At 41.2% G+C, this 27814-nt stretch overlaps 1 protein-coding gene across 2 annotated transcripts; it reads right to left on the bottom strand.

The window, feature by feature from the left end:
- Positions 1-8982: 8982 nt before the first annotated feature.
- On the bottom strand, positions 8983-27655 carry mfn2 (mitofusin 2). 2 transcript variants are annotated; one of them, XM_054795134.1, is made up of 19 exons: positions 27557-27655; positions 27356-27417; positions 24639-24820; positions 24303-24438; positions 24019-24181; positions 23809-23933; positions 20322-20430; positions 20121-20228; positions 19526-19679; positions 17825-17892; positions 15783-15904; positions 15466-15592; positions 14567-14671; positions 14270-14372; positions 13696-13916; positions 12300-12455; positions 12003-12199; positions 11775-11909; positions 8983-10261 (listed from the first exon to the last, which is right to left on the bottom strand). In XM_054795134.1, exons 3-19 carry the CDS (start codon positions 24814-24816, stop codon positions 10192-10194), a joined length of 2277 nt encoding a protein of 758 aa, XP_054651109.1. In that variant the 5' UTR covers positions 24817-24820; positions 27356-27417; positions 27557-27655; the 3' UTR covers positions 8983-10191. The 2 variants fall into 2 exon arrangements, with proteins under 2 accessions (XP_054651109.1, XP_054651099.1); XM_054795124.1 differs by having other exon boundaries at positions 27356-27431; positions 27557-27649.
- Between the last annotated feature and the right edge of the window lie 159 nt (positions 27656-27814).

The raw sequence follows: 27814 nt of genomic DNA, 5'->3' as shown, positions 1-27814 counted from the left end.
CTGATGGTCCAGGTAGCGTAGGTTCAGTCCCCATTCAATGACTGTATGAGTGCATTTTTGTCTGTATGTGATTGACTGGTGACCAGTTCAGGGTGTCATGCGCTTTTTGCCTCAAGGCGGCTCGGATAAGCTCGATATGAGCTCCAAATTGGAAGATTGAAACTGACAAAAGCTACTTCTGCTTAGCTGCCAGGTGTGTTTTTCCATCGGCACTGAACAAGAGAGAAATGGCAGAAGAACTTGTCGGTTCATGGCAGAGCTCCATCAGTCCAGGATGTCCTCAAGTGTCATGCTAATCATGTGATAGGCTTGTTCTGATAATCACTTCGATCAGGCTCGCCTTGACGAATGCCTAAAAGAAAACAGTCTGCTTGAACCACATGAAAGCCAGAGGCCTCTTGTCACCGTGCAAATTTTGATTGGTATCACTTAATTGGTGGCCAGGCCATGAAAGGGGGTCTGATGACCCTTCCCCCCTCCCCACCCCACACAAAAAAAAGACAAGAGTTCTCCACAGTACACAAACAGCAATGTTTTTTCAGATGGCAACCATTATTCTATGATCGGTCTTGAAGGTGTGACCGTTGACGCCTGATTGCTCAGTAGATAATAACGATGATGAGCAACAAGCAAAATTAACATTACAGGGCATCACCCAAAAGTCGAAATAATTTTCTTCTAAGAAGAGAGGTACATGATGGTGGCAGAAATACTCTGCCGCAGCTGTTTTCCAAGTGGGCGCAGCTTGAGAAATGCATCAAGTGGGTCAAATCAGATCAATTTTAGCTGATAGAACCGTGGAAGCGTAGGTAGGGGATGTTTCAGAGGGCGTTGTTTGTTTGGGGGGACCCGAGGTTTGTTTTTTGCCTCTGGGGTGTTGTGAGGACGCTCATGCTGCTTCGGTTGGTTGTGCTGCACTTCTCCGGTTCTGTGCCACCGCGGGGGACTTGATCATGGCGTGTTTCGCGCTCAGTTGCAACAGCTATTTTGGACTTTGGTGAGGGGTGCTGCCGTTTGGCCGACACGGGTCCTGATCCTTCGTCGTTAGCAGCTGTGATCATGTGGGGTCTGCATGCTGGATCCGGCGCTGCTGAAGAGAAGTGCTGGAGCGGCGTGCTCATATCAAAGATGCAGGCAGATAGAATTCAATACTTTTTTGCCGATATCGAGCCGATATCCAGTATCAATATTGGATTTCATTTATTTCAGTCGTTCAATTCAAAATGGCTCACTATGCACAGACTGAGATATTTGAAGAATGCGTTAATTTTATGATTATAGCTTACAGCCAATAAAACCCCCAAATTCAGTCTCTCATAAAATTAAAAGAAAAAAAATTAAATACTGTGAACTACTGAGTTCGTGCTCTAGTCAACAAACGAACTACAAAAACTTCCTGAGCCTTTAATCGGCCTCGTTGTCTTCATCGAACTGTTGAAATCAAATACCTTTTGCATCGAACTGCACCTGTATTTTCAATAGGGTCGGGCACTGAGCATCGATGGGAACCGGGACTACCATTCCGATTCTCCCGGAACCATTAGTTTTAAAAAATTTCGATTCCTGCTTTCGGCGATCGACCAGCCTGACGACGGGAAAAAAATGGCCGCATAACACCAAGGAAGAAGCAGCGTTTGAGTTCATCCATATCACCATGGGCAGTGTGCGACGGCGCACGAAGGTTTGGCTGAAATTCTGCAAAAACATGAACGGTCGGCGCAGTGCAACATTTGCAAGGCCATCCTATCATGCAAAGGAGGCTGAACCACTAACATGATTACGCATTCAATCCCAGTCATTTTTCAAAAGACAACCCCCTTCCGTCCCGGACAGTTTTGACTTTTTTGACTGATTTTTCAAGGCACACGGAATATTGTGTTCTATGGCTATATGAACATGGAACCTACCAAAGGAAAGATTAGACTCTCGTCTTTCATCAGGGGGAAAAAAAAGTTTCAGGAAAACATCAGTTCCCAACAAGAAAAGGGAGAAAAACAGCTTTTTTCCACATGTGCAACTAAACTGTGTGTGTGCACACCGGTCCACGCGTACATTCCCTACAATGCGTAACCTTCTGCATGCCACACGCCTCCATACGCTTTCACTTCCTCCTTGCTGTCGAGTGTGTTAATACATGCAAATGACCCATGCCGAGTGCTCCTGCCACCTTGTGGCCGTTTATATGGCTTAAACCTGCAGCGACATGTTATTAGTGTGCACTTGCCCCATCACCTCTTTTTGCCTCTTGCGTAAAGAAATGTAAAAGACGTATAAATACACCTTTGGGATCGGGCGTTCGTGTTTATAAAAACGTATAAATACGTCTTTGGCGTTGAATGAGTTAAACACCTCCGGATTCAAGGTGTACAGAGTGCCCTGTTTTTGGCGCACTACACCGGACTTCCCACCAGTCAGCTAAGCAAAAGAATAAATGATGTCAATCTTATGCCAACATTGCAAACAAATTATGCTTTATACTGCAAATATGGTGGCCAACTCAAGTATCCAGTAACGTTGTGTACTTTTTCATAGACAAATGACCTGACGTTAATGCTGGCTTTAGCCAGGAAGTTGACCAGACCCCGCATTAGGTTTTACTCCATTCGCCGTACATGTTTGATATTCTTCACGCAGGTTAGTAGGAACTCAGTGACATGGTTAAGCTACACTTTGTCTACATGTGTCATTGAAAAAATTCATTGAGAATTGAGAAATTCATAGTAAAGTCATTCATGAAAAATCATGGAGACAGTCAGACATTTCATCCAACAACTTCGGTTAGCGTCCTCAGCTAAACCAGGCAAACTTTTATGACCCTACCTTTGAAAAGAATCGGAATCGAGAATCGTTAGGAACCGGAATCGGAACGAGGAATCGCTGAAATTCAAACGATGCCCAAGCCTAATTTTGAATGTGTGAAATCTGTGGGTTTCCTAGCTAAAATGATCGTATCCATGATCTCGTATATCAACATGTCTGCGTGTATTCCATGGGTGTTATTGTGTTACATGTTACACGTCACAAAGCATGCAGATTCCTAAATAAGTGAAACACAAACATGACATCAAACACTAATACAATTTCAAGTGGAAGTAATTTCCCCTTCCCGTATAATTTCAAACTTCATTTACACGTTGCAGGGTGCCACCATAGCCAAATCTCAGTAACCACGATTGGTCATTTGCTACACAAACGTGGTGTGTTGGTTTCCGATGGGTTTCACAGCTGAACAGTCATGTTTCTGACAAAACCTTGTTGTGCGTGTCCAGCATTGGAGCATCTTTCACATGTTGTGCTCGTAAGACAGCAGAAGCACATGAGTAAAAGACGCGTCATATGCTCCTGTGATCTTATTTCTCATCCCTTTGTGATGCAGCCACATAAGCATTACTGAACAAATCAGTCATTCTGAAACCAAAGAGAATCACAAAAAAAAAAAAAATTTACAGGCGACGCTGCGGAAACATATCTAATTTACTATGCTTGATTTTTTTGGGGGGGGGTGGAGCTGTCTTTGGTGAGCTGTGCGGCTGTTTAAAGCATCACTAACTTGTTTTTTCACAGGCGATTACAGCTGGAACAAGAAAGGCTCACAAGGCCAGCAGACCATGGGACCTTCATGCGTCTGAGGGCCACCTCCAGGATCAATGTTGCCATTTTGTTGATCAGGCAACGCATGTCTACCATGCAAGATGCATTTTGTTTGCTAAATAAATGTGTGAAGCGCCTATTCATCCTGCAATTTTTCACAGGAGTATAAGTGGAGGACGTCATGGCGACAAAGCTGATGAATAACATGTCCAGTCTGCACGAGATACATTTGGTACAATGTTTGCATTATATGGGTTTTATTTTGGTCTGTGCGCCACAGCTTTGTTTTCTCTATAATCTCAAATACATTTTTTTTTTTAAACATCAAAGATTACTTTGACCATGTAGCTACAAAAACACCACTGCAGCCAAATGAAGCCATATATAAAAACACAAAAGCTCTACAAGTAAAGCTTGTGCCATGATACACTATACATTCAGGCCATTTCTCTTTGTGTCTGTTCTAACTTTGAAAGCACGGCAATGATGCGCCGCTTAATGGGCCTTTTTCAGATGATTGGGACACATGACTGGATTCAAAGCAGTTCACAAGTCTTATTTATATTAGCCCTGCTCATGGAAATTACTGTCTGAAAAGTCCCACAGTGGATGTCAGTGACTGAAAAATGCCCCAAATTGACGGTGAACACAGAGATAATGATGATAAATGTGTTAAAGTTACACAATTGTTATCACTGTAAATATAAAGATGACATTGTACTACAGTGGGCTCTGTTTATTTCCATTCCTCCATCTCTTGCACTTTATAATATATAAGCCGAATTGCCATATTAATTCATAGTGTAATATCCACTGCATGTGTAATAATAAATGAATCACACCAGTGGCCCATGATACTCTAAAAGTGTCTTTCAGCTTAGTACAATTCACTCATCCAACCGTGAGGTGTGATTATAAGCAGACTAAGTACCGTACTTATAAGTGAGGCTCCGTTTGAGATGTTTGGGTCACTCGTCTGTTTTCCTGTGTGTGTGTGTGTGTGTGTGTGAATGGGGTTCTTTGTAGGGATATGAATGACAAGATAGAATGGAAAGAAAACTGTGGAGACTTGCATTGACTCAGCCCGCCCCACCGCTTTCTCCAATAGAAAACAGTGTGAGATGATGTACAACACAGCCAGTGGCAGTTCTGGCTCGAGGGACACCGAGTGACCCAACACAAAGTCACACAGGTACACAATGTAATAGAATAACAACAAATACACACAAAAAACTATTAAATACAACACAAATAGAATGGAAAATTATTTTTCTGCAGTGCTCAAATATAACCCCCCCCCCAAACCCTCCTCCTTGCAACCTCAACACACTCCCACAACTGCTGTTTACAAATGTTTTTTTCCACAGTGGTGTGAAAGTGTTTGTCCCCTTCCTGATTTCTTATTTTTCTGCATGTTTGTCACACTTAAATGTTTCAGATCATCAAACAAATTTTAATATTAGTCAATGAGAACACAGATGAACAGTTTTTAAATGAAACCTTTTATTATTAATGGAGAAAAAAAAAAATCCAAACCTGCATGGCCCTGTGTGAAAAAGTGATAAACATAAATTACCTGAGATAAATAGAGATCTATTATAAAGCCATTTTTAAAGCTTTGGGACTCCAGAGAACCACAGTGAGAGCCATTATCGACAAATGGCGAGAATATGGAACAGTGGTGAAACATCCCAGGAGTGGCCGGCCAACCAAAATGACCTTAAGAGCGCAGCAATGACTCATCTAAGAGGTCACAAAAGACCCCACAACAACACCCAAAGAACTACAGGCCTCACCTGCCTCAGTTAAGGTCAGTGTTCATGACTCCACCATGAGAAAGACACTGGGCAAAAATGTCCTGCATGGCAGATTTCCAAGACCAAAACCACTGCTGAACAAAAAGAACATTTGTATCAATTTTGGCAGAAAACTTCTTGATGATCCCCAAGACCTTCGGGAAAATACTCATTGGTCTGACGAGACAAAAGTTGAACTTTTTGGAAGGTGTGTGTCCCATTACATCTGGCGTAAAAGTAACGCTGCATTTCAGAAAAACAACATCACACCAACAGTAAAATATGGTGGTGGGAGTGTGATGGTCTGGGGCTGTTTTTCTGCTTCAGGACCTGGAAGACTTGCTGTGATATATGGAACCATGAATTCTGAAGGAGAATGTCCAGCCATGTGTTTGTGACCTCAAGCTGAAACCAACTTGGGTTCTGCAGCAGGACAATGATCCAAAACACACCAGCAAGTCCATCTCTGAATGGCTGAAGAAATACCAAATGAAGACTTTGGAGTGGCCTAGTCAAAGTCCTGACCTGAATCCTATTGAGATGCTGTGGCATGACCTTAAAAAGGCGCTTCATGCTGGAAAACCCTCCAATGTGGCTGAATTACAACAATTCTGCAAAGATGAGTGCGACAAAATTCCTCCACAGCGCTGTAAGTGACTCATTGCAAACACTTGATTGCAGTTGTTGCTGCTAAGGGTGGCCCAACCAGTTATTAGGTTTAGGGGGCAGTCACATTTTCACACAGGGCCATGTAGGTTTGGATTTTTTTTCTCCTTTAATAATAAAAAGGTTTCATTCGAAAACTGCATATTGTGTTCAGTTGTGTTATCATTTACTAATACTTAAATTTGTTTATTAATGAGCTCATACATATTTAAGTGTGACAAAAATATATCAGGAAGGGGGTAAACACTTTTTCACACCACTGTATACGGTACAGTTATAAGTTATTGTAACATGTATCTAATGTTAGTGTTAATATGTTGATGTAAAGGTGAGGACAATATAAAGGGTTTAAGGGGCAGTAAATTATAGAGAAGACCAGGTTCGGCCACTGAGGGCAGGAGCAGAATGTCGGTGCCCACTAAGCGGCTGGGGAACCCGTTGCATACAGTCCATTTAAGACTGTACTCTGGAGCAATGGAAAAAAAAAGGTACTGTGGTGATGAGTTCCAGGGAAAGGGTGGCATCAGGATAAGGAGAAAGGGGGATTATGCACACATCAGGTCGACGGGAAACTGCCATGTCTGGGATTGTTTTAGTCAGTCAGTGCTACATTTCTCTTGTTTGCACGTAAAATGAGTTAACTGTCTATCATGGGTGCATTTGAGAAACTCTGATCTTTCGTCATCCGTGCCGGATCTTGGCAAAAGAATGTAACAAGTGTGGATGAAAGCAAATGTTCTCCCTTTGCGTAAGCCTTACTAAACCAATGACACAGCAAATGTTTGGTGTAATCAATGCTGAAGAGGCACTGAATACTGCCAGTAATTATGGAAACATGTTTGCGTTTTGCAATTCATGATCAACAACAGGAACCAAATAAAGGTCCACAATGATTACAAGTACCCTTAAGCAAGGCTTTAAAACTCAAACTTGTCTGGCATAGGGCCTCTTCACCCTGGCATCTCTCCTCACAGTGGAAATTGAATTTCTCCCTATTAAGTGTATTTATAATTTATTGCACAGGGCTTTCTAGAAATACTGAAAGACACCATTACATGTTCTTGTCATTCATGTCTGTTGTGCTCTGGTTCATTCATTAATATTCAGGCAGACAAGAAGTGACCTTGAGGGTTCGGAGTCGAGTTCTAGGTTTGGGTAGGTTCCAGCCCCAACAGGGATTATTGCGCCTGTTGTGAGATAATTCAAACCTGCAATAAACGCCTAACATTGAAAACATTAGAGTAGCATTACTGACACCTAGTGACCAGTGTAGAAGTTGCATCTTTGACTGCATCTCGTGAATGCCTCATTTGTATTTTAGTTCATTTAGCCTTTTTTACGCTTGAAAATTCTTAATTTCTGCAAAAACTATGTAAGATTGGATTCAATATGGAGGGTACTTGGGAGTTTGGCCAACCGGTCTACTTGTGCTTTGTGGACTTGGAAAAGGCATTCATGCCCCTTGTGGCGCCCTGTGGGGGGTGCTCCGGGAGTACGGATTGGTGGGGCGCTACTATGCGCCATTTGGTCCTGGAGCAAGAGCCTGAGTCGCATTGCCAGCAGTAAGTCGTGCCCATTTTCGGTGAACATTGGCCTTCGCCAAGGCAGCCCTTTGTAATCGATTCTGCTCAGAATTTTCACGGACAGAATTTGTAGCAGCAGCCAAGGCGTTGAGGGGGTCCAGTTGGGGGCCTTAGGATCTCATCTCTGCTATTTGCAGACGATGTGGTCCTGATGGCCTCATCGGGCTGTGACCTTCAGCGTTTACTGGGGCCGTTTCCGTCCGAGTGTGAAGTTTCTGGGATGAGACTCAGCACCTCCAAATCCGGTTCTCAGTCGGAAAAGGGTGGATTGCTCCTTCAGGGTTGGGAGTGAGGCCCTTTCCCAGGTGGAGGTGTTCTCAGGGTCTTGTTCATGAGTGAGGGAAGGTTGGAGCGTGACGTCGACAGCATCGCTGCAGTGTCTGCAGTAATGCGGTCCCTGTACCGGACCGTCGTGGTGAAGAGAGAGCTGAGCCGGAAGACAAAGCTCTCAATTTACCGGTTGATCTATTTTCCCACCCTCACCTACGGTCATGAGCGTTGGGTCGTGACCAAAAGAAAGAGATCACGGATACAAGCGGCTGAAATGAGCTTCCTCTGTAGGTTGGCTGGAATCACCCTAAGAGATAGGGTGAGGAGCTCGGTCATCCGGGAGGACCTCAGAGTAGAGCCGCTGCTCCTTCACATCGAGAGGAGCCAGTTGAAGTGGCTCCTCTCTGGTCCAGACGCCTCCCTGGTGAGGTGTACCAGGCTTGCCCAGCCAGGAGAAGGCCCCAGGGTAGACCGAGGACATGTTGGAGGGATTATGTTACTTGGGGTCTTCCTGGTGGAACTGGAAGAGGTGGCCGGGGACCGGAAAGCCTGGACTCCCATACTGAGACTGCTGCCCCCGCGTCCCGGACCCGGATAAGTGGAAGAAAATGGAATGAAAAAAGGCTGTATTCAATCACGAAAGAGAATGATTTATTCATATAGTTTGGAAAAAAGGGTGAAGCTGTGAAATTTGAAGTGTTAAATGGCGAGGTATTACTGTATACCCGTTTTTTTTTGGGGGGGGGGGGGGGTTAACAGTTTCCAAATGATTTGTATCCATCAATTTTGACTAATGACGGTGGCCGAGTGGTTAGCATGTTGGCCACACAGTCAGGATATCAGGAAGACCTGCGTTCGATGTCCGCTTGGGCATCTCTGTGTGGAGTTTGCATGTTCTCCCCATGCGTGTGTGGGTTTCCTCCCACATTCCAAAAACATGCATGTTCGGTAAATTGGCGTGAGCGTAAATGTGAGCGTGAATGGTTGTTTGTCTATATGTGCCCTGCGATTGGCTGGCGACCAGTCCAGGGTGTACCCGCCTGTCGCCCAAAGTCAGCTGTGATAGGCTCCAGCATACTCCCGTGCCCCTAATGAGGATAAGCGACATAGAAAATGGATGGATGAACTAAATTCCAAAAGGTTCCAGGTACCTTCTAGCCTTCGAGACCATTATAATTTGCCTACACTGAAAAAGGGTATTCCTTTTTAGGGTATACTGTATTTACAATGGTGAACAAACCTTTTGCCACCTTATATCAGCTAAAAGATAACCATTCTATTAATGCAACATCCTATTTTCTTCCATATTCACTTTCGTTCAGAGTGCCATTTTCTCCAAAAAGTGTACGGATTCAGTTGTGTCAGAGTGCAGTTTCCTTTAATTGTGAACAAATCTCTTTTGATATGTGCAATATCATTTCATACTCCAAGTTTACATCCAAGAGGAGAAATACAACCTGCCCATTTTTTAAATATATACCGTATATGTACACACACACACAAAATCAAGCCAACAAATGGAATCCCATCTACTGACAGAAGCTGGCAAGAGTAATCTATCTGTCTGCTAGCCAACCAACTGTGCATGAATCCACAACAGGCGGGGGGGAAAGTGGTATTTTGCTTGTTAAGACGTTAGCATAGTTTGTCCAAGTCACTTTCGGACTGCTGAATTATGTTTTTTAGGTGAGCATTGCTGTTGTATACTGAAAAAGACCAACAAGTAAAAGTTGTAGGGGTAATTTCCTCAATGTTTCAAGCATTCGGAGCTGTTCTACATTTTCCCTTAATAGCTCTCCCGTGACTCTTAGTAAATGCAGACACTGGATAAACCCCTTTTTGTGATATTTATATTTACCTGTTGTTACCTTTGTCTTGCGTGACCCATGTGGCCAATTGCAGATGAGCACAAGACTTTCCTCAGCTTCTGTCTTTACATACATTAATGGCAGGAATACCTCACATAAGAAATGAAAATCATCCCTTTCCCTCCCTCCATTTTGTTCATCTACAAGATGTGTTCCAAGTCAGTCAGAACTCCTTCAGTTCGTTCACGGCAGTCCATGTTTCGTCGTATTTACAGAGCCAAAGTAACAAAAAAGAGCATCGCATTCGCCAGCTAAGCTATGACTTATATCACGCTGTTACGTTAGTGTACCTGATGCATTATATACTTCAATAAATAAGAATCTCATAGGACTGTTGGCAGGCTAGGGCAAAACATTTACTAGATATGCCAAATGTTTCTGTCTTGTTCAGTTTCTCAGGCGAATGCTGTGTCAGATTTACTTGCTGTGGTGAAGGTACTGCTGCGTGAACATGTTGAGCTCGCTGTCCAGCCAGCCCGCCTTGTTCCTAACACAAGAGAATACAAAGTTTCTTCATGGGAATTTTACAGCGGCTTAGTGTGAAGTGAGGCATCTCTACATGTCAACAGAAACTGCTTAATATTTGTCAGGCAAAAAAAAATCATCCTCAGTTCCCTTTTACAAAGTCTGTTATACGATGTCTCTGTTTTACACCTTTATTTATTCATTTCTTATATGTATTTGTCCATTACAGAGTTAGCTAAATGAGCTATATTACTATTCGACATTCTTATTCATTTATTTGGGAAAATCTACTTGCTTGTGATACTGTTTGCATATACTGTATGTACCATAAAAGTCGTTCCACAATATAGATAGGCTCCAATAATAGAGTTAGCGCAGTGCTCTTAAACTACTTAAAGGAAAACTGCACTTTGTTTTTCTCTTTTTAAAATTTGCCCATCATCCACAATCCTTATGTGAGACATGAACACATATGTCTCTTTTCTGTGACTTCTAAAGATATAAAAAGTCAGCGCCGCGTGTCTGCGCCGCGCTCTCAATATCTCGGGCCACTACCTAAAAGTAAAGCTACATATTGGAGCTGCCGCTGCCGCTGCCGCTACTGCTGCTGCTGTTTTTGTTTTTGAGTTTGGAAAAGTTAAAGGTATAGTTCGAATTTCTTGACATGAAGTTGTATGATATACCAATAAGAAGTGTAGTGACTTTGTTCCTGGTCGGTTTTCGTTGTGGAGGAAAGTAGTTCCAATATGCGATTGAGAGGTCTGACTTTTTTTGTGGCCAACCGTGTTGTGATGCAAACATGTTACTCTTTTGAACGCATATTGTTTTGAGAAGCAGAACGCTTAACTCAAGAGACCCCCCGGCAACTAGCCGGAACTACTTTCCTCCACAATGAAAACCGACCAGAACTAGGCTCACATAAAACTTTGTGGGAGGTTTTTGGAGGCGTTTTAAGAGCGGCCTTTGTAGGCAGCATAGGTGTGTCCCATTACGTGCATTTTTAGCCGTCTCTTTTTGTATCTTTAGAACGCACAGACCAGAGAAAGACGTGTGTTCATGTCTCACATAAGAATTGTGGATGATGGGCATTTTTTATTTTATTTTTTTTTTAAGTGCAGTTTTCCTTCAGGCTGATGCTTATACTATGAACTGTTCCATCTCTTCACCAAAATTGAAGAATGAGAATCCATTTTTGGCTCATGTTGAGATCGCAAGTGAAGTCACAAATTCAAATGTGATCCTGATGAAAGTGTGATCTGTTTGGTGACTGGTGCAGCAGTTGAGCAGACCCGAGTGTTCTTCCTTAGATTTCTTCCTATAATTACTTGCTCTCGTGGGGTTAAGTTGCTTTTCTTTTTGCGTACTGTATGTGGAGTGTGGTTGTAGACTTGCTGCATGTGTTAAGCTCCTTCACATAAGGTGCACTGTAGAAATAAAACTGACTTGACCACTAGCGCAATTTATTCATCGGCGTAAACCGGGTCCAAGCGTTTCATGTTAATAACTAGAATGTTTTGTACGCTCTGTGTCCTTACCGCAGCAACTTAGCTTTGCTCTGCATGGAGTCCAACAGCTCAATCTTGCCATTCATGTCAGTGATCTCATCTTCAAGATTCTGCCGGGTCACGTCTACCTGCTGGCAGAGCTGAGCAAACACCCCGGCTAGCTCTCTAATATTCACAGACACACAAAAGGGACCACAAAGAATGATTAAAGGTAATCCCAACACACTGAGGTGTAAGGTGTACAGTGCAAGCGCTCACTGCTGAACTTGGTGGCTGCAGTTGGATCCTGTGTAGCTGACAATAAGCTGCAACTTCTCACTGGCGTAGTCAACAAACTGTCTTTTGAACGCACGCTCTTTGGCCTTTGTCGTCCAGGTGAGGCGCTCATAGATGAAAAGAAGACCGTAGAGACCCACGGACAATGCAATCAGACGCCAGCCCACAGCCTTCCAGATCTGCGCACACGCACGCACACACAACACGTGAGCAATTTTGCGCATTAATTGTTGCGATCAATGTTTGTTTCGATGATTTGATCAGAGACTGTGTCCTCACCACACCACCAACTACAAGGACACCCATGGAGGTACGCGATGTGACGGAGGCAAGTCCAGTCACCATGGAGACCATCAGCTCCTCCTGGGTCATGGAGTTTTGTGGGAATGGAGGCATGCTGGTGCTGACCGGCGTAAGTGCCATGGATCGAGGAATCTGGAGGAGGAGACAATTAATTTAACAATTGGTTCTTAAATCACACCAAGGAAAAATAACATTTCAAATCGTAAGACAACCTGTTTATTTGGTTTCTTTTCACTTTTACTGTATGCTACTCCGTGCTGGCTTAAAGTCATGTTTTTATACTTTATGAGCACTTAGCGGCAGGTTTGAATTACTGCGTTAGATAGAATTATTCTTTTTAACCTTTATTTAACCAGATAAATCCCATTGAGATCAAGATCTCATTTACTAGGGTGACCTGGCCAAGAGGTCAACAGCACAGTCATAATAAATCCAGAAATAAAAATCAAGAAAGTTTAAGACGATAAATAAATTAAATTATAACCAGAAAAATGTCGTAAGAAGTAGAATGTTATTACAGCGAATATAAAAAGTCCTGTAAAATGTTTTACATTTTGAAACAACGGTAACAACAGATGAAATAGTTCTTCTCCTTCATGGGTGGAAGTGGCACATCTTGACTCGGTGATTGTTACAAAAAAGAAAAACCCTCCAAATGAATCATGAAGAATATGAAACACAGAATAATCCTTGTAGATAACATCTGTTGGTAGCTAATAAAAACTTGACACTTCAGCTCTACTTTCATGCGAAGTCGTTGGGATCAAAGGACCACCAAATTGACCAAAGTTGCATCTCTTTTCCATTCAGTGTTTGTTGTATTGAATTGTATTTTAACGTTACTCATTCAATAGTAACACGCCTGTAATAAATGACTTGTAAAATCAGCACAAACCCCTGGTTGAATTAGGGGGTGATTGAGGACAGCAAACAAATGAAAACTGAATTCATTTTACACTTCAAGAGAGCGACAGAAAGCTACAAGGGCAGCCTACACTGCCACCCGGTGGGGAAGCAGTTGCTCACTTTTATCAGGTAAAGCTTAGCCAAGCGCGCCCCCTGCAGGCCAATCTTGACCATCTGACTTTGGAATAATTGTTACCATTAAGAGCCATTTGGTCTCCTGAAATTTAGTTTGGAGCCGCAAAACATCACCCATATTCTAAAACTTTATAAACTGTAATCCTTTTCAAATCTTACCGGTTACAATAACATAATACAACTAACGCCAGCTGACAGCATGGAATTGACATTTAATATCAATCCAAAATTGGCAAAATAAAAAAAGGTATTTTCAAATGATTCACATTGTTTTACTGTTTGAATGGCTATTTTGCGCGTGCATCCTCAAATGTGTTGTAGTTGGGATTACCTGGTCACTGTAGCCCATGAGGGCTCGTCGTGTGTTCTTGGGCCCAAGAAAGCGGTTGACTAGCATCGTCCAACCCAAAGAGAAGTGGAAGCTGATATCTTCCTGGAAGTCACTGCACAGCTTGTCGCAAGCCAGATCATAATTAAGACTGAAGCACTGGCGAGGGACCAGTTTGTCCACCTGCTCTCTCACTGAGCTGGGAAGAAGAGGCTTCAGACCCTCTGCATGGACACACGGAGACGAAAGATTATAATGCGTTTAGTTCAGTTTAGAGTTTTGACTAATTGAAATAAAGCGGACCTTTGAAGCTCGAACTTAATCTCGTGTGCAAATAAGAAAAGGTTGAAAAAAAAAAAAAAAAAAAGCACACACACAAGATTTGCAGAACTTTCACGAGATATGCTGATGTCGTTGCTTTAGGGGTGCACTTTCCAGGACATTTTGGACAAATTCCAAGTTCAAGGGCATTCAACTCTGGATGTTGCACTGTATGTATATTCTTTTACAAACCTTGGAAGTTATCGGCAACAACCTAGAACAATTACTAGGGTCAAAGCAGCTAAACTCCTGTTACCAATCATGTCTGCCTGTGTGGCTTGAAGAGCGCTGCTGATTGTGGTGGAGCATCTCTCTGACATGTTCTTGCCCAAACACTCTTCTACATGCCGGTGGAGTTCCTAGCAAAAAAAAAAAAAACATTTGTGAAGTGAATTTTTACTGTGTGGGTATTGTGCCATTTAGTGTGTTGTCAGTTGTTTGTTTTTTTCCCCCCAGATTCATCCAACAACCAGATTTACTGACCTCAATTCATAATGAAATTGGATTATGGAAGACAACAACAAAGAACTGTTGAAAACTTGTTGGCACTCACTTTTTTGTAGACCTTAAGGACCACCGGCGCCGGGTGGAAGTCCATGTGAAAATCATCCACCAGAATGTTGAGCTTCCTGATTTCTTCTGCCATGCAATTAGACACCTGAGAAGAAGCACAGAACATGCATGAAACGTAATCTTCTCCAGGCTCGACTTTGTGGATGAGTTTTCTTTTATTTGTTTGACATCAACTACTGCGGTACATGCTAGCACTGATGTCTGACAGGTATGGACTACATTTAGCCTAGCATGTCATTTCAAAAGTGGCAATCTCAGACAGAAGTCTGCTGTTTAATTGCTCTTTCAAAATAAATGTTGATGTATTACTATTGTGATGTATTATTATTATTATTCATGATGTATTATTGCACTACAAATTTGACGTGATCTTATTCTTTCTTACTTATTCTTATTCTATTTCTTATTTTTCGTGTCTCTCACGTCTTGCCTGGGTTGTTTAATTTCATTTTGTGATTTAAGCGATTAAGTTCATTATGACATTTTTGCACAGCTGCTGGAAATGTGAATTTGTCTTGGACATCAATGCGGTATCTATCTATCTATCTATCTATCTATCTATCTGAATAACTAAACATGGAAGCCTGGTGATGCCTTGGAAGCTCATTCTCTGGAAGGTTGCAATAGAATATTGCCACCTTTTTACACGGCTCAGTGTAAAGAGCACAGAAAAAAGCAAATGGATGGAGCCATATTCAAAATACCAATGACGGTGACACAGTGACAGTCCACCAGAAACTCACAAGTATGGATAGCATTTTGCTATCATGGACAGTCTGATCTATTCTCCTTTGTAGACAATCTTGTTTACATTTTATTAACCGAGGTGGCTCAACATTTGCAAGTAACCAAAAGCAGCAGCAGCATATTGATAATCACCTGCCTCTCCACCTCCTCTGTGATCTTCTTGATCTTGGTCTTACAGTCCATACTCAACAAGTCCAGCTGCCTGTCTATAAACTCCAGTCGATCCTGGCGGTCTTCTTTGGTCTCAAGACAGTAAACCCTAAAAACGAACATCACAAATGTAAATTATCTTACATAATATGTGTTTCAGCACAGTGGTATCACAACTGTAATAATGTAACTGTGTAAATTGTAGTTTGTTTCAAATGAATACAAATCAGTGACAGTTTCTATCAATCAAACAAATCCAAGTAGTATTTCCTGATGTGGGGAAGTAACGCCAGGCTCACCTTTGCTCTTGTGCAGCAATGTGTACTGCATCCATGATGTGCCGCAAGGCTTCAGAGATTTGCTTGGCACGCACTGTGTGCTGCTCAAACTTAGTCTTCACTGCTGACTGCGAGATGCACTCCTATACACACCCACAGCCACGTCCACATCCACAGACAAATGTCAGCACACAAGAACAGGGATGCGCATGAATGATTGAATACCCAATAATATTCAATGCATTTGGAGTTACTTAATCATACTTACTACTACTACCTATTCATACTGTACTTACCACTTTTACAATGTACGACATTGGTTTACTCATTCATTTGATACAGATTTCACCACTACTGGAACCTAAAAATGACCATAATTTCCGGCGTATAAGCCGCGACTGTTTTCCTAAGCACTGTTTTCCAGTGCAGCCAATAAGGGCCATGTTCTAATCTTGTGACATCTCCTTCACTTCAAAACTACTACCAGTCGTTGAAATACTGTGGTGCTCAGGAGTCAGTGAGGAAACGGTAGCTCTTTCTTTGGCAGGATCCAATCACGAGCTATATGGGAACTCACAACGAGCTTGTCAACCCATAGGTCATTACAATGTTCCCTCGTTTAACGTGGGGGATAGGTTCTCAAAATAGCCCGCAGTAAGTGAAATCCGCGAGTAGCCAATTTCATTTTTTTACAATTATTATATGTTTTAAGGCTGTAAAACCCCTCATCATACACTTTATACACTTTTCTCAGACAGGCATTAACATTTTCTCACATTTGTCTCTTTTTTAAACACTCTCAAAAAAGTTCAAACCTTCGTTTGAATTTTAATGATCAACCTTATTGATCAACACAAGAAATGATTAAGTCACTCACGCATATTTCACTCCTGTAATCGTGCCTTTTCGTCCTAGCGCGGTTTCACTATACTGTAACCTTTTTGTATCCTTGTTAAAACATATTGCTGCAGACGAACCGAATATTCATTTATAAGCTAGTAAAGCAAGCGATGACACCGGAGACATGGCAGGATGACACGAAGGAGATTGACTGACGATGGTCTACAGCAGGGGTGTCAAACTCGTGCCATGGAGGGCCGAGACACTGCAGGTTTTCTTTCCAGCCAGTCACAAGTTTAAGCAGGTGATTTTAATGATCAACACCTTCAGTTTGACGGAAGGAGCGTATCAATTAAATCACCTGCTGAAGAAACTGGTTGGAGAAAACCTGCAGCGTCTCGGCCCTCCAGGGCACGAGTTTGACACATGTGGTCTACAGTCAATCAGGACGCAGAAAACAATTGGCGGTGCAAACAAACAGAGAGGGAAGAGAGAGACACTAAACTTCCCACAATGCAATCCTTCTTAAAGGGACAGGCTCGGCCTGTAAAAGGGTTCATACGCTGTAATAAAAAAAAAAAAAGCACTTTAAAAATCTGCAAAACCGCAAAAGGTGAACCGTGATAAAGCGAGGGAACACTGTACTAACTATAACAGTCTGACTCACAGCGTCATCTTAGAAAGAATGCTAGAATCATCACACAGCAACCTAACACTCAAAATGTAGGTAAGAAATATACAAGTACCAATACAAGTTTAGAATAAAAAACAACAATTTTAACAACTTCCCATCATGCATTTCTTCCCAGCAAAGCATTTCATTGGCCATGGCTGCTGGGGAGCTTCCATGATTCATTCGGCTGTCACGGCCCACCAGAGGGAGCCTCCTCCCTCTGTTATATTGAGTATGACCCCTTGCGATTTTCAATGGGTTGATAAGCTCTTTCTGAGTCTTCTCATAGGTCATGATTGGCTCCTGTCAAACAAAGAGCTACCCGGTCCTCGCGGACTCGTGCACTCCACAATATGCCATTTTAGCACATGGCATATGCAACTTATAGTCCGGTGCAGCTTATACACTGGAAATTAGAGTACTCTGCCTCACATTAAAAAGGCCCTAAAGGCTTAGCAATACAACTAAAACTGCTAGATGCAAGGTGCCTGTAGGTTTTTTTGCATGCCCTTATGAAATGGTTCAAAGTGATTGCACATCTTAGTCTTACCTCAAATCGCCTCTCAAAGTTCTGAAATTCAAACATTCTAGCTTGAAATCCCTCAGCAAGTGCTCCACCTGAAACAGGACAGCAAAACGTATTAGAATAGAGATGATTTGGGTCTGCAACTGGCTATTGGAACATTTGTTTATGCTAAGGGTGTCACGATACACTCCACTCACGAGACGATACACGATATTGGCTTCACGTGGTGAGATGATATTTTAACTTTACTTTTAAGAACGCGACAATGACATTCACAATTTGAAATGTTTTGCATGCATGACTTAAGCATGGGACCACACGGTGGTTTAGTGGTTAGCATGAAAGCAAAAAGGAGAGTTGTTCACTGCTCTGTGTGCATTACATCAATAAATAAGTACGTTTGATGATTATTCAGTGCATTAAGAGTGTTTAATCTTGAAGATTCCATTTATATCGGTGCCCCCACACGCAGCAGTGAAAACCTGTCACTGTGAGTGGGAATTCCCCCAGAAAATTAGGCTTAATATTGGCTTTTGTCTTGGTGTTTTTATACTTAGGATACTGCTTTATCATGATTGTTGAAACGTTCCCCTTCAATTTGGTATTAAATTAATATGCAGATTTAAATCACAGCCATCGTGATTTAATTTTAATTTTATTTTGTATTTTTTTAAATGCCATGCGATCGACCCTCGTTATGTTTGAGATACTACAACAACAGGAACTTTCGGTGAGTTGTTATGTCTTATTATTGCTTATGTCTACTATATTTGGTAATACGGGTGTAGGGGTGATTATAGGGGTGTTATTTCATGTCTACAGCTCTGTAAAAATGTTAAAAAACATTTATAGAAGGTCATACACTGGTTTTCTATGCTCTAACTATAAAAATATTCCATGTATTAATATTGATTCAGGTCTGGAACCAATTGACGTTATGAATGAGGGACAACTGTACTATCATTCACAATAGAGATGCCATAGCTCACAGTCTAAGCAAAAGTATTGAACGTGTGACTGTCGAGTGTCTTTTGTTGCCCAGCTGTGTCATCATATTATATTGCTTATTCAATTAATAAATAGCACTGAATGTCTACGCTCATTCTCAGATTGGGTAGGATACATTTTGCCTGTTTAGACAGCATTTAGAGGTCAAAACAACATGAAAACCAGAGAGCTGTCCATGGGTGAAAAACAAGCAATTGTGAATTAGAAATCTTTTGCTCACATAAAGAATGGGTGGGTTCAAACAAATCGTGCTATCTTCTAAGCTGTGCATCCAGTCCAGGTGCAAATACCCAGAAATAAAAGCTGAAATGTTGTTCTTATGATGTCAAACCCAAATGTTTTCAGTCCACAGCAACAATAAAGAAATTGACCTTACTGTTCCAATACTTCTGGAGGGCACTATATTTCTTTTCCGTCTTGCCATCCTACACCGTAACCCAAACCTCCTGGCTGCTGCCGTGACGTGTCTTATATTTTCATACATTTTGGAAGCATGTACAGTTCTTCGTAAGCAGTGATGTATTATCCACTTGTTGAGGACAATTGCTGTGACTAATGCAATTTCTTGGAAGTTCATCCCTTTCTGACTGATATGTAAATAATTACGTCCCTTTATGACTTTTAATACTCCCCACCCCCAAGGGACTGCTAAGTAAGTGTTAAGAGATTGCCACTAAAACTAATCAAACTGAATTGTGTGCAATGTCTAAATCTGACCTGTTTCGGGCATTCCTTGAGCTTTCTGCACACGTGCCTGAAGAGCTTCCTTGGCAGAGACAAAAAAGATGCGGTCGCTGGCCTGAGCTTGGTCCACGACGCCTAGCTCATGGACCAGGAAATGGGTACAGCGGTCCATATGCTGTCGCCGCACCTGGCAGTACAAACATGTTTTAGTGATGTGAACAGAAAAAACACAATTTCATTAATTAATAAAACTACTGTCTTGGTATTAATAAATGCTGTGGTAATAGTACAATTATATACAGTAAGACTCACTCAAGAGTAGTATCATATTTGGCTAGATTTATCACTAGTGTTAATCATTCCTGGCAAAAATATGTTGTGATGATGGAAAAAGATAACTTAAAACATGCAAAGACTTTCATAATAACTCACTTTAATTATTGCCACCCTTTTTTAATAACTAATGCATTATATAGTATATAGTGTGAGATCTTGGCAGTGGTTGGTAAACAAATATACTATGATACACATTGTAATAAGAACATTTTATTTCCGTTCATGTTTGACACTGCCTAATACTGTAATTACACAAGTATTTCATAACACAAGTACCGTACACCTGACTAACCTCTTCCATGTATTCAGGTTCCGAGGCAGAGGCGTCCCAGCGATTGTTAAGGATGAAGATGTTGGGACTGGAAAGTCTTTCGTTGACTTTGTGAAAAAAAGACTTCTCCTGCACAGGCGATTATCGTTCAATCAAGACATGTGCTCAGAAGCAAAACATTAGCATTTCACTGAAAGTCATTGCAACACACAGCTTTCTCACCGTCTGCATCAGTGTGGACTCAGAGTTTGCCACAAGTACAAATACATCGGCATCCAAGCAGAACTTGTCGATCCAGCTGTCCAGTTCTGTGGTCACATCAATGCCTGGGCTGATTTTTTTAAAAAGAAGAATACATACACTTAGTTAACTTAGTAACCTGAACTAATGCAAACAGTGTGTGTGTGTGTGTGTGTGTGTGTGTGTGTGTGTGTGTGTGTGTGTGTGTGTGTGTACTAGGGGTGTCACAAGACGAGACTATGCACGAGATTGGGTACACAAAAGTGAGACGAGACAATATTTTAACATACATTTTAAGAAAAGTACAATGAAAAGATACGACTGGACAAACAGACTTTTACTACACCGAGTCACAAAACAACGCAGGTGTGTTTTGAAACGTTTGTCCCACAAATTGACGCTAAAACTATATTATTGTCAACATTTTTGAGACCAAATATACCAGTTATAATTAGGGCAGTCAAATGATTCGAAATTTTAATTTTTTAATTTTTAATTTTTTTTAATTCATTAATCCTGATTAATCACCTTTTGCACTATGTTTGAAACATGCCATTTTTTCTATATTTTATGAACAACAAAGATAAATGACAGGACAAAATTATATATATTTGTATGTAGGGTTGTCCGATATTGGCTTTTTTTCCCAAAACCGATATTGTCCAACTCCCAATTTCCGATATCAATTGATACCAATAGTAAATATCACATATCTTTTTCTTGAGTAAAACTGTTGTAAAGTAGCAATACTCTTAAATTAATAAAGAAATAAAGAGTACAGTTGTTTTGTTGGCTACTCCACACACCTCTGAGTAGATAATTCATGTATTACATATTTTATATAAGAATACATTTGTGTTTCTTGTGCCTTGATTTATGTTATTTTTGGAAATATTTCATGTATTTTTAGTGACAGGGATATCGTTTACAATACTTGAATTTGCTGATTATTATTTTGTTTGATAACTTTCACACACACAGTGTATGGTTTTTCGGCGCTACTTTATATAGCTGATGTAATGTGAATGACTACTGTGTTGGATCAATAAAGTTCTTATCTTAGCCATCTGAGAAGATCAAATACATTGTTTTTGGTGCCCAACTGTTTCCCCAAGTATATTAGTGCGTGTGTGAATGTATTAACGAGAGACATTAACTTAAATTTCTTTGTAGAAAGGTGTTTTATGAAGTACATTTCCTTGTATTCACTTACAGTGCAGCCTTGCCACATCCAATATGGCGGCGACGCTGACGTAGGTCTACTTATATGGTTTTGACAGCAGAGTTTCCGGTTTCCCAGCGTGCTTTGCTGTACTGTTGTTGTAAATAGCCGCAAAGTTACATGTTTAGAGCTCACATAGATGTCGGTTATTCTGCATTACTCCGTGGTAGTGTCTGTTGTTATCTACCTATTACGCTGCTGTGTGATGGGTTTTTTTTTTTTTAGCTTTTTCTTTCAAAAGAACCGCGAGTAAGACTAGTGTGTGGAATGGTAACTAACACACACACACACACACACACACACACTCACACTCCACCATGTCGAAGGCTCGTAAGTTCACTGTGTGCTTTGTTGTTAGTCAAAGTTTAGCAGTGTAGCAAATTTGCAAGCTTGAAAGCTCTGTATTGGCTTTTATAGTAGGGGGGAAAAAACAATACCGTTGTTGGCCAAAATCACGTATTTATGCCAGCATCGGCCCGATACCGATAATTATCAGTAGCCGCTAATATCGGACACCCATAATTGCATGTATTAACAGCTCAGAATGAACTCAAAATTTAAATCAAGCTAAAAGATACCCCACGTCTAAAAATTGTATTGCCTAATGCTAGTCTCTTTAATAGTAACAGAACATTTGAATGAGGGGTTGCGTTCAAGGACACCACGTAACTTAAGCTGAATTAATTTTGAGTGTAGAGTTACGTTAGTCAGAGATAAGAATATCCACTTATTGTTGTTCTATGTCTTTCTGTTTATTTAGACCACACATACATGCATGATAAAGACGTTTGTGATTTTCAGAGTGTCAGTGAATGCAACTCGCTGTCTCGTGACAAGGAGGAAGTGTCGGTCCTAGGACGAGCGAACTAGCGATGTGTTTGTGCATTGGAATTGCACTGCTGTTGATATGTTCAGGTCAGAATAAAGTTACTAAAGAACGGCTGACTCGGTGGGACTCTGTGGGGACGCTATTGTGGCTTGACATGATGCGCACGGTTAATGATGCTAGAAATTTTAACATAATTGATTAACTAAATTAGTCACAGCTGTAAACACACTATTTTTGATCACCCTACTTGTAATATATAATAATACTGCAATATTTCTTTAATGTGTCATCTTTCGCTCTGTAAGGTTGTGGAATTGGCCTTTGTCACATGTATTTTCGCACAGGCGATTTGTAGTGTCTGTCAAACGTTCTTGAAATGCTGGCTTTTCAATAGGGGTGTCGGCATTAATAGGTCCAGCTTGTAGTTGAACAATGCCACCTCGCTTCTTTTGTCTTATCTACTTGTCTTTGTGTATTTACGTCAGGGCTTTTAATACGCATGCATTTTCGCTATGGTCGCTATATTGTTAACACGGATCCCCTATGATGTGTGTTATGAAGCGTAGTTATGGTCGCCACAGTAACATTATTAATATTGATGGTGATTAATGGTAACGGCGATTAAGGTTGCAGACAAGTCAGAACACCTACATGTTTTAATCCGACAAATTATACATAATTTGATCAAATGTAGAATCACTACAGCTTCTGCTTGGACATTACAACGGTGCCGCAGCTGTTCAACTCCAATGGAAAAAACAGCCACACGTCACTCGCTGACAACACCAGATACAGTGGATACGCAAAGTATTCAGACCCCTTGAAATTTTTCACTCTCTGTGTCATTGCAGCCGTTTGCCAAAATCAAAAAAAGTTCATTTTATTTCTCATTAATGTACACTCAGCACCCCATCTTGAATGTAGAAATTCTTGCAAATTTATTAAAAAAGAAAAACTGAAATATCACATGGTCATAAGTATGCTTCAATGACACAAAGAGTGAAAAATTTAAAGGGGTCTGAATACTTTCCGTACCCACTGTAGGTTGGATTGCAAGTTTTAAAGTTTGCATAAAGCACTTAAAGTGCGGCTCCAATCCTGCCTCAGTCACTGCCACTTCCATATTACACTAGATTATCATTCATAGTAGCGATGTCATAACTCAGTCTGATTGGCTTCTGGCTACCCTGTTCTCACAAGACAGCTTTTCGCCAAACAAGAAATCTTGTCATGTTTTAATCTTGCGAGATCTTACGCCCCTTGTAAATACTGTTTTTATTTTGCTTACAGAGAGCAAACTTCCTACTTCTGACCCGAGTATTTCACAGTAGTTGTGGTTAACATCATCACGGATTACATGTAGGTGTTACATAAACAACTTGTCGAATGTATGTCTGCAATAAATGTTTTTGTCTGACCTGTCCAACAAGACCAGATCATCCCTTAGCAAAGCACACTTGGCTTTAGGCCACATAACACAGACCAAGCTGCCTGCATCTAGGTTCTCATCCTGGTGGAGAGCATGGGCTAGCTGATTCACCGTCTGGAAATAAGAGACATAAACAGAATATGCATGAGTAGTGAAGACAAATTGATGCTGATAGCCGCATGCACTCGGTTTTACTGACCTTAACGCTCTTCCTCTCCTCTGAGCCTTCAGTAAGGATAAAGGCCTCATTTCCATCTGTTCCCTCCACCCTCAGGAAACAGTTGGTGGTGTGTCCAATTCCAGAAGGCAGCACCTTGTCACATAACATTGCGTTGATCACTGAGCTTTTCCCATTACTCGTCCTACAAAACAAAACGCAAACCTCTGTTCAGACACTGAAGCAACATCAATTGTTCACACATATTGCTGAGGGTGACATTCCAGAAAGCAGGACCTTAACAACTTAGGAAAAGAGACACATACCTCCCAAAAAACACCACCTTCATATGCCTCCGGGCAAGGACTTCCCCAATCCCAGCTACCTTAGTAAGGTAACTCCGAACCTCCTGGACCTGTTCTTCTGTAGTAACTGGGTCCAGCTCATCATTTTTGTGAGCATCTAGCAGGGGCATTTGTTAAAAGAGGCTTTTAGTATCAGGAGTGGTTAAATTATATTTACATTTAAGAATTTTTTATAATATTAAAAGATTTCAGCAGTTTGACCCTAGAACAGGTTATTTCTATTTTCACGACTTCCAATGTAATGTATTACTTTGATGTTTTGTAGCCCTAAAATTAAAAAGCAAGCCAAAAGGTTACCTTCAAGAAATGACGCACTCTCCTTAATGTAGGCCCCTAACTGCTCAAAGATCCCATTAATCTTCTTCTTTGCTGTGACAAAATGCTTGAGGGGTGATGCGTTCACCTCCGCCATCAGTCTCTTATCCTTCTTGCCGTGGACGGTGTTAGTGTTTGGCCGGGGGAAAACCAGAGACATGGCACTGGAAAAAGAAGCAGCAAAAGAAACGACTTTATATTCGTAACTTGTAAAATTACTCTAAGCAGCACAGTCAAACATTAGGACACATTGTGGTGTTTGATTGCAAAGGACATTTGTGGTGTGTTTCCCAACATTTATTGATCCAAGGCACATATTTTATATTAGAAAACACACCGCACACCACCAAGCAAAACTGTTGTATGAATGGCAACAAGTACATCCGCAAGTTAATTAGGTAACTTCTGCCATCTAGTGGAAGAGCCTTTAATTGTTCTGTCAATCGCAAGATGAAGGAAGATACATTATTTGTAGTACTCACCACCTTGCAGTTCAAATTCCACAGCTTCACTCTCACAGTTTATATATAACTAATAAATGAATAGTAAGTAAAAATCTAGCTAGTGTGGTTGAATACGGCCTATTAGTAAAAAAAAAAAAAAAAAAAGGATATTGAAGCAAATTTTATGCATTTTATACCTAAATTAAGCATTTTCCAAGCATAAAAATGACTAAATGGACTAACCTACCAATACAGTCGGCAATCGTTTATCGCGGTTAACTGGTTCCAGACAAGACCGCAATAAGTGAATTTCTGCAAAGTAGGATTCAATATTAATAATCTCTCTAAATAGTGTCTTTACCATTATTAGAGCCCTGTAGACATGAAATAACACCCCTACAGTCACCTTTACGCTCCTATTATTCTTTCTTTACACCACATTGCTGAACTGTACTGTATTGCGTAGGGACATAAGAGACGGACACCACTCATAGCATATAACAAGCTACCGAGCTAAGTAGTTAGCCTCCAATTTATTTGTTCTAAACTTAAAGAAGTGTTTCAAACGGAGCGGGGAAGAAGAACAAAGTAAGAAGCCAAAAACATACCACTTCCACACGGAATGGGAGGATAACTATTTTTCCACTCGATCACATTGGACAGGCTATGGCGGATTACATGCACTGCTAAGGTAATGTAATCTACAGTAAAGTCTTATAATTGTAAGATTACTGATGCCGAGTGAGCAGAATACTACATATAACTTTCTTTCAATATTTTTGGAGTAATAATAAGCCATAGTCAACCACAAAATAGCGATCATTTATTAATTAAAAACCTCAATAGAGGGAGGTAGCGATGTTCGAACCGTGATGTTGTGAGGGAAGACTGTATAAGGCATTCAAAAGACGCATTTGATATGTGGTATTCTACACTGGTCACTAGTGTTAGTAATTTTACTGTAATGTTCGGTGAGAGAGAAGCACACATACAAACACCAGACTTGATTGCCACAACAACAGACTTTTATTGCAGGTTTGAATTATCTCACAATAGGTGCAATCATCCCTAATAAAAACATGGGCTACCGTTGCAGCCGTAACCCACGACAATCTAAAACTCCACTCTGAACCCCGACGTCACAACTTGTCCGCCCACCACTCAGCTCCCCTCGCACCGGAACACATTTACAACAACATAATGAATCATGATTTTCAACCAATCCTACTCAAATTCTACAAACATGTGCTTACATTTTGTGGTAATTCTTTAAGTATCAAGTCAATCCAATTTATGGGGTCAAGCGTTGGTGCTTGAAAACAGTGCCACCATGTGGTGTATTTATTTCACTTGTTTCAGATGGTTTCAGACACGTAACAAAGGACTAGTACTGGCAACCTCGATTCCTTTTGCTAACTTGAGTTCTTATGAGTCACTTGCTGAAATAAATCGGGTATCCGATTACGCTCGTTGCCCGTCACAGAGCACATGGGCGAGCAACAACTTCGGCAAGAGCGCTATAGAGGCTCGTCAACACTCCCAAGTCCGTGAAACCCGGAAAAGTAAAGGAGAGTTGATTTGAGACAAGAAACGGATCTCTTGCTTTTCGACGGGGCTAATGCGTTGATATAGATAGAGTAACAAATTGCACAATTAATGGCATGTTGCCTGGTTTCCTTATTTAATTAACGAGCGGTAGAAGGGGTGAGTAAGTGGACGAGTTACCAGACACGAGTACCCACAATTATCGATTCAGTAACAAACTTTCGAGTTTTGAACGACTCGCTCTGACTCGCACATCTCTACAAAGGACTGCATTAGTGGGAATTCGCTTCTTGTTACAACATTAAAACTCAAGTCATAAAAGTCCAAATGCCTGTTATTTCACTGATCTTATTCTAAAATGATATGAGCCCAAATATGTGCAATGATATCATACATTTGAAGAACATGGGTGCTGTATAAGCAGCCAGAGGACATTAATTGTGCACACATTACTACTGACACCGCCAAATTGATACAGCTATGACAATCAGCGGCTTTTAACATTCGTTCTGATTGAAACTAACCCCAAATAAATGAGAATGTAACAACACGAGTTTTAATTCAATTTAGTCATTGCGTCATTTACAGTTACTTTCCTAGGCCCAGCTAGCTTGTCAGCGCTCGGAGGGCAAGAGGCAACCAGAATGACAGCCGGCAACAACTTGATTTACGTAAGTAGCTGCCTTTGGACTTATTGCTAGTTTGGCTTACCGTGGATGGGGCGCTCTCTTCACAAATAATCCTCTTGCATCGTGGTTCCGTGGCAGTGTCTTCTATAAATATAAGACTACTGATTATTAGCCTTAGCTCTTTCGCCACAGAAAGGAAGACGTACAAGAAGAAAGACCCAAACTATTCGTCTCTGTTCACTGTCACTAAACATGTATGATGGAATGTAAAAGTAAAACTTACATTCTAATGGACTAGGTTAGCCATTAACCCCAGTTGCGGAATAATGCCCCTGACTCGCACCGACAATACAGACGCCCCCTGTGCCTCTTCCGGTTTGTCTAGCGGTAGTGCTCGTTCAACTATCGCCACCTGCTGCTCCGGAGTCGGAATTGACAGCCAAGGTCATTGAGTTCATACAGGACGGGGGTGTCCAAACTTTTTCCAGGCAGGGCCGCATCCTGAAAAATCAAAGAATACGGTCCAGCCGCTTTGGCATTT

Source organism: Dunckerocampus dactyliophorus, chromosome 1 (assembly GCF_027744805.1).
Source record: "Dunckerocampus dactyliophorus isolate RoL2022-P2 chromosome 1, RoL_Ddac_1.1, whole genome shotgun sequence".
In the NCBI taxonomy this organism is placed as follows: domain Eukaryota; kingdom Metazoa; phylum Chordata; class Actinopteri; order Syngnathiformes; family Syngnathidae; genus Dunckerocampus; species Dunckerocampus dactyliophorus.
This window is presented reverse-complemented; position numbering and strand designations above follow the sequence as displayed.

Excerpts from the sequence above, each read along its gene's own strand:
- mfn2 (XM_054795134.1), bottom strand. The coding sequence starts at position 24,816 with ATGTCTCTGGTTTTCCCCCGGCCAAACACTAACACCGTCCACGGCAAG. Across the intron at positions 14,672-15,465 it reads CAGAGGAGGTGGAGAGGCAG|GTGTCTAATTGCATGGCAGA; the intron begins GTGATTATCAAT and ends GCTTCTTCTCAG. Across the intron at positions 12,456-13,695 it reads TCATGGGCTACAGTGACCAG|ATTCCTCGATCCATGGCACT; the intron begins GTAATCCCAACT and ends CTCCTCCTCCAG.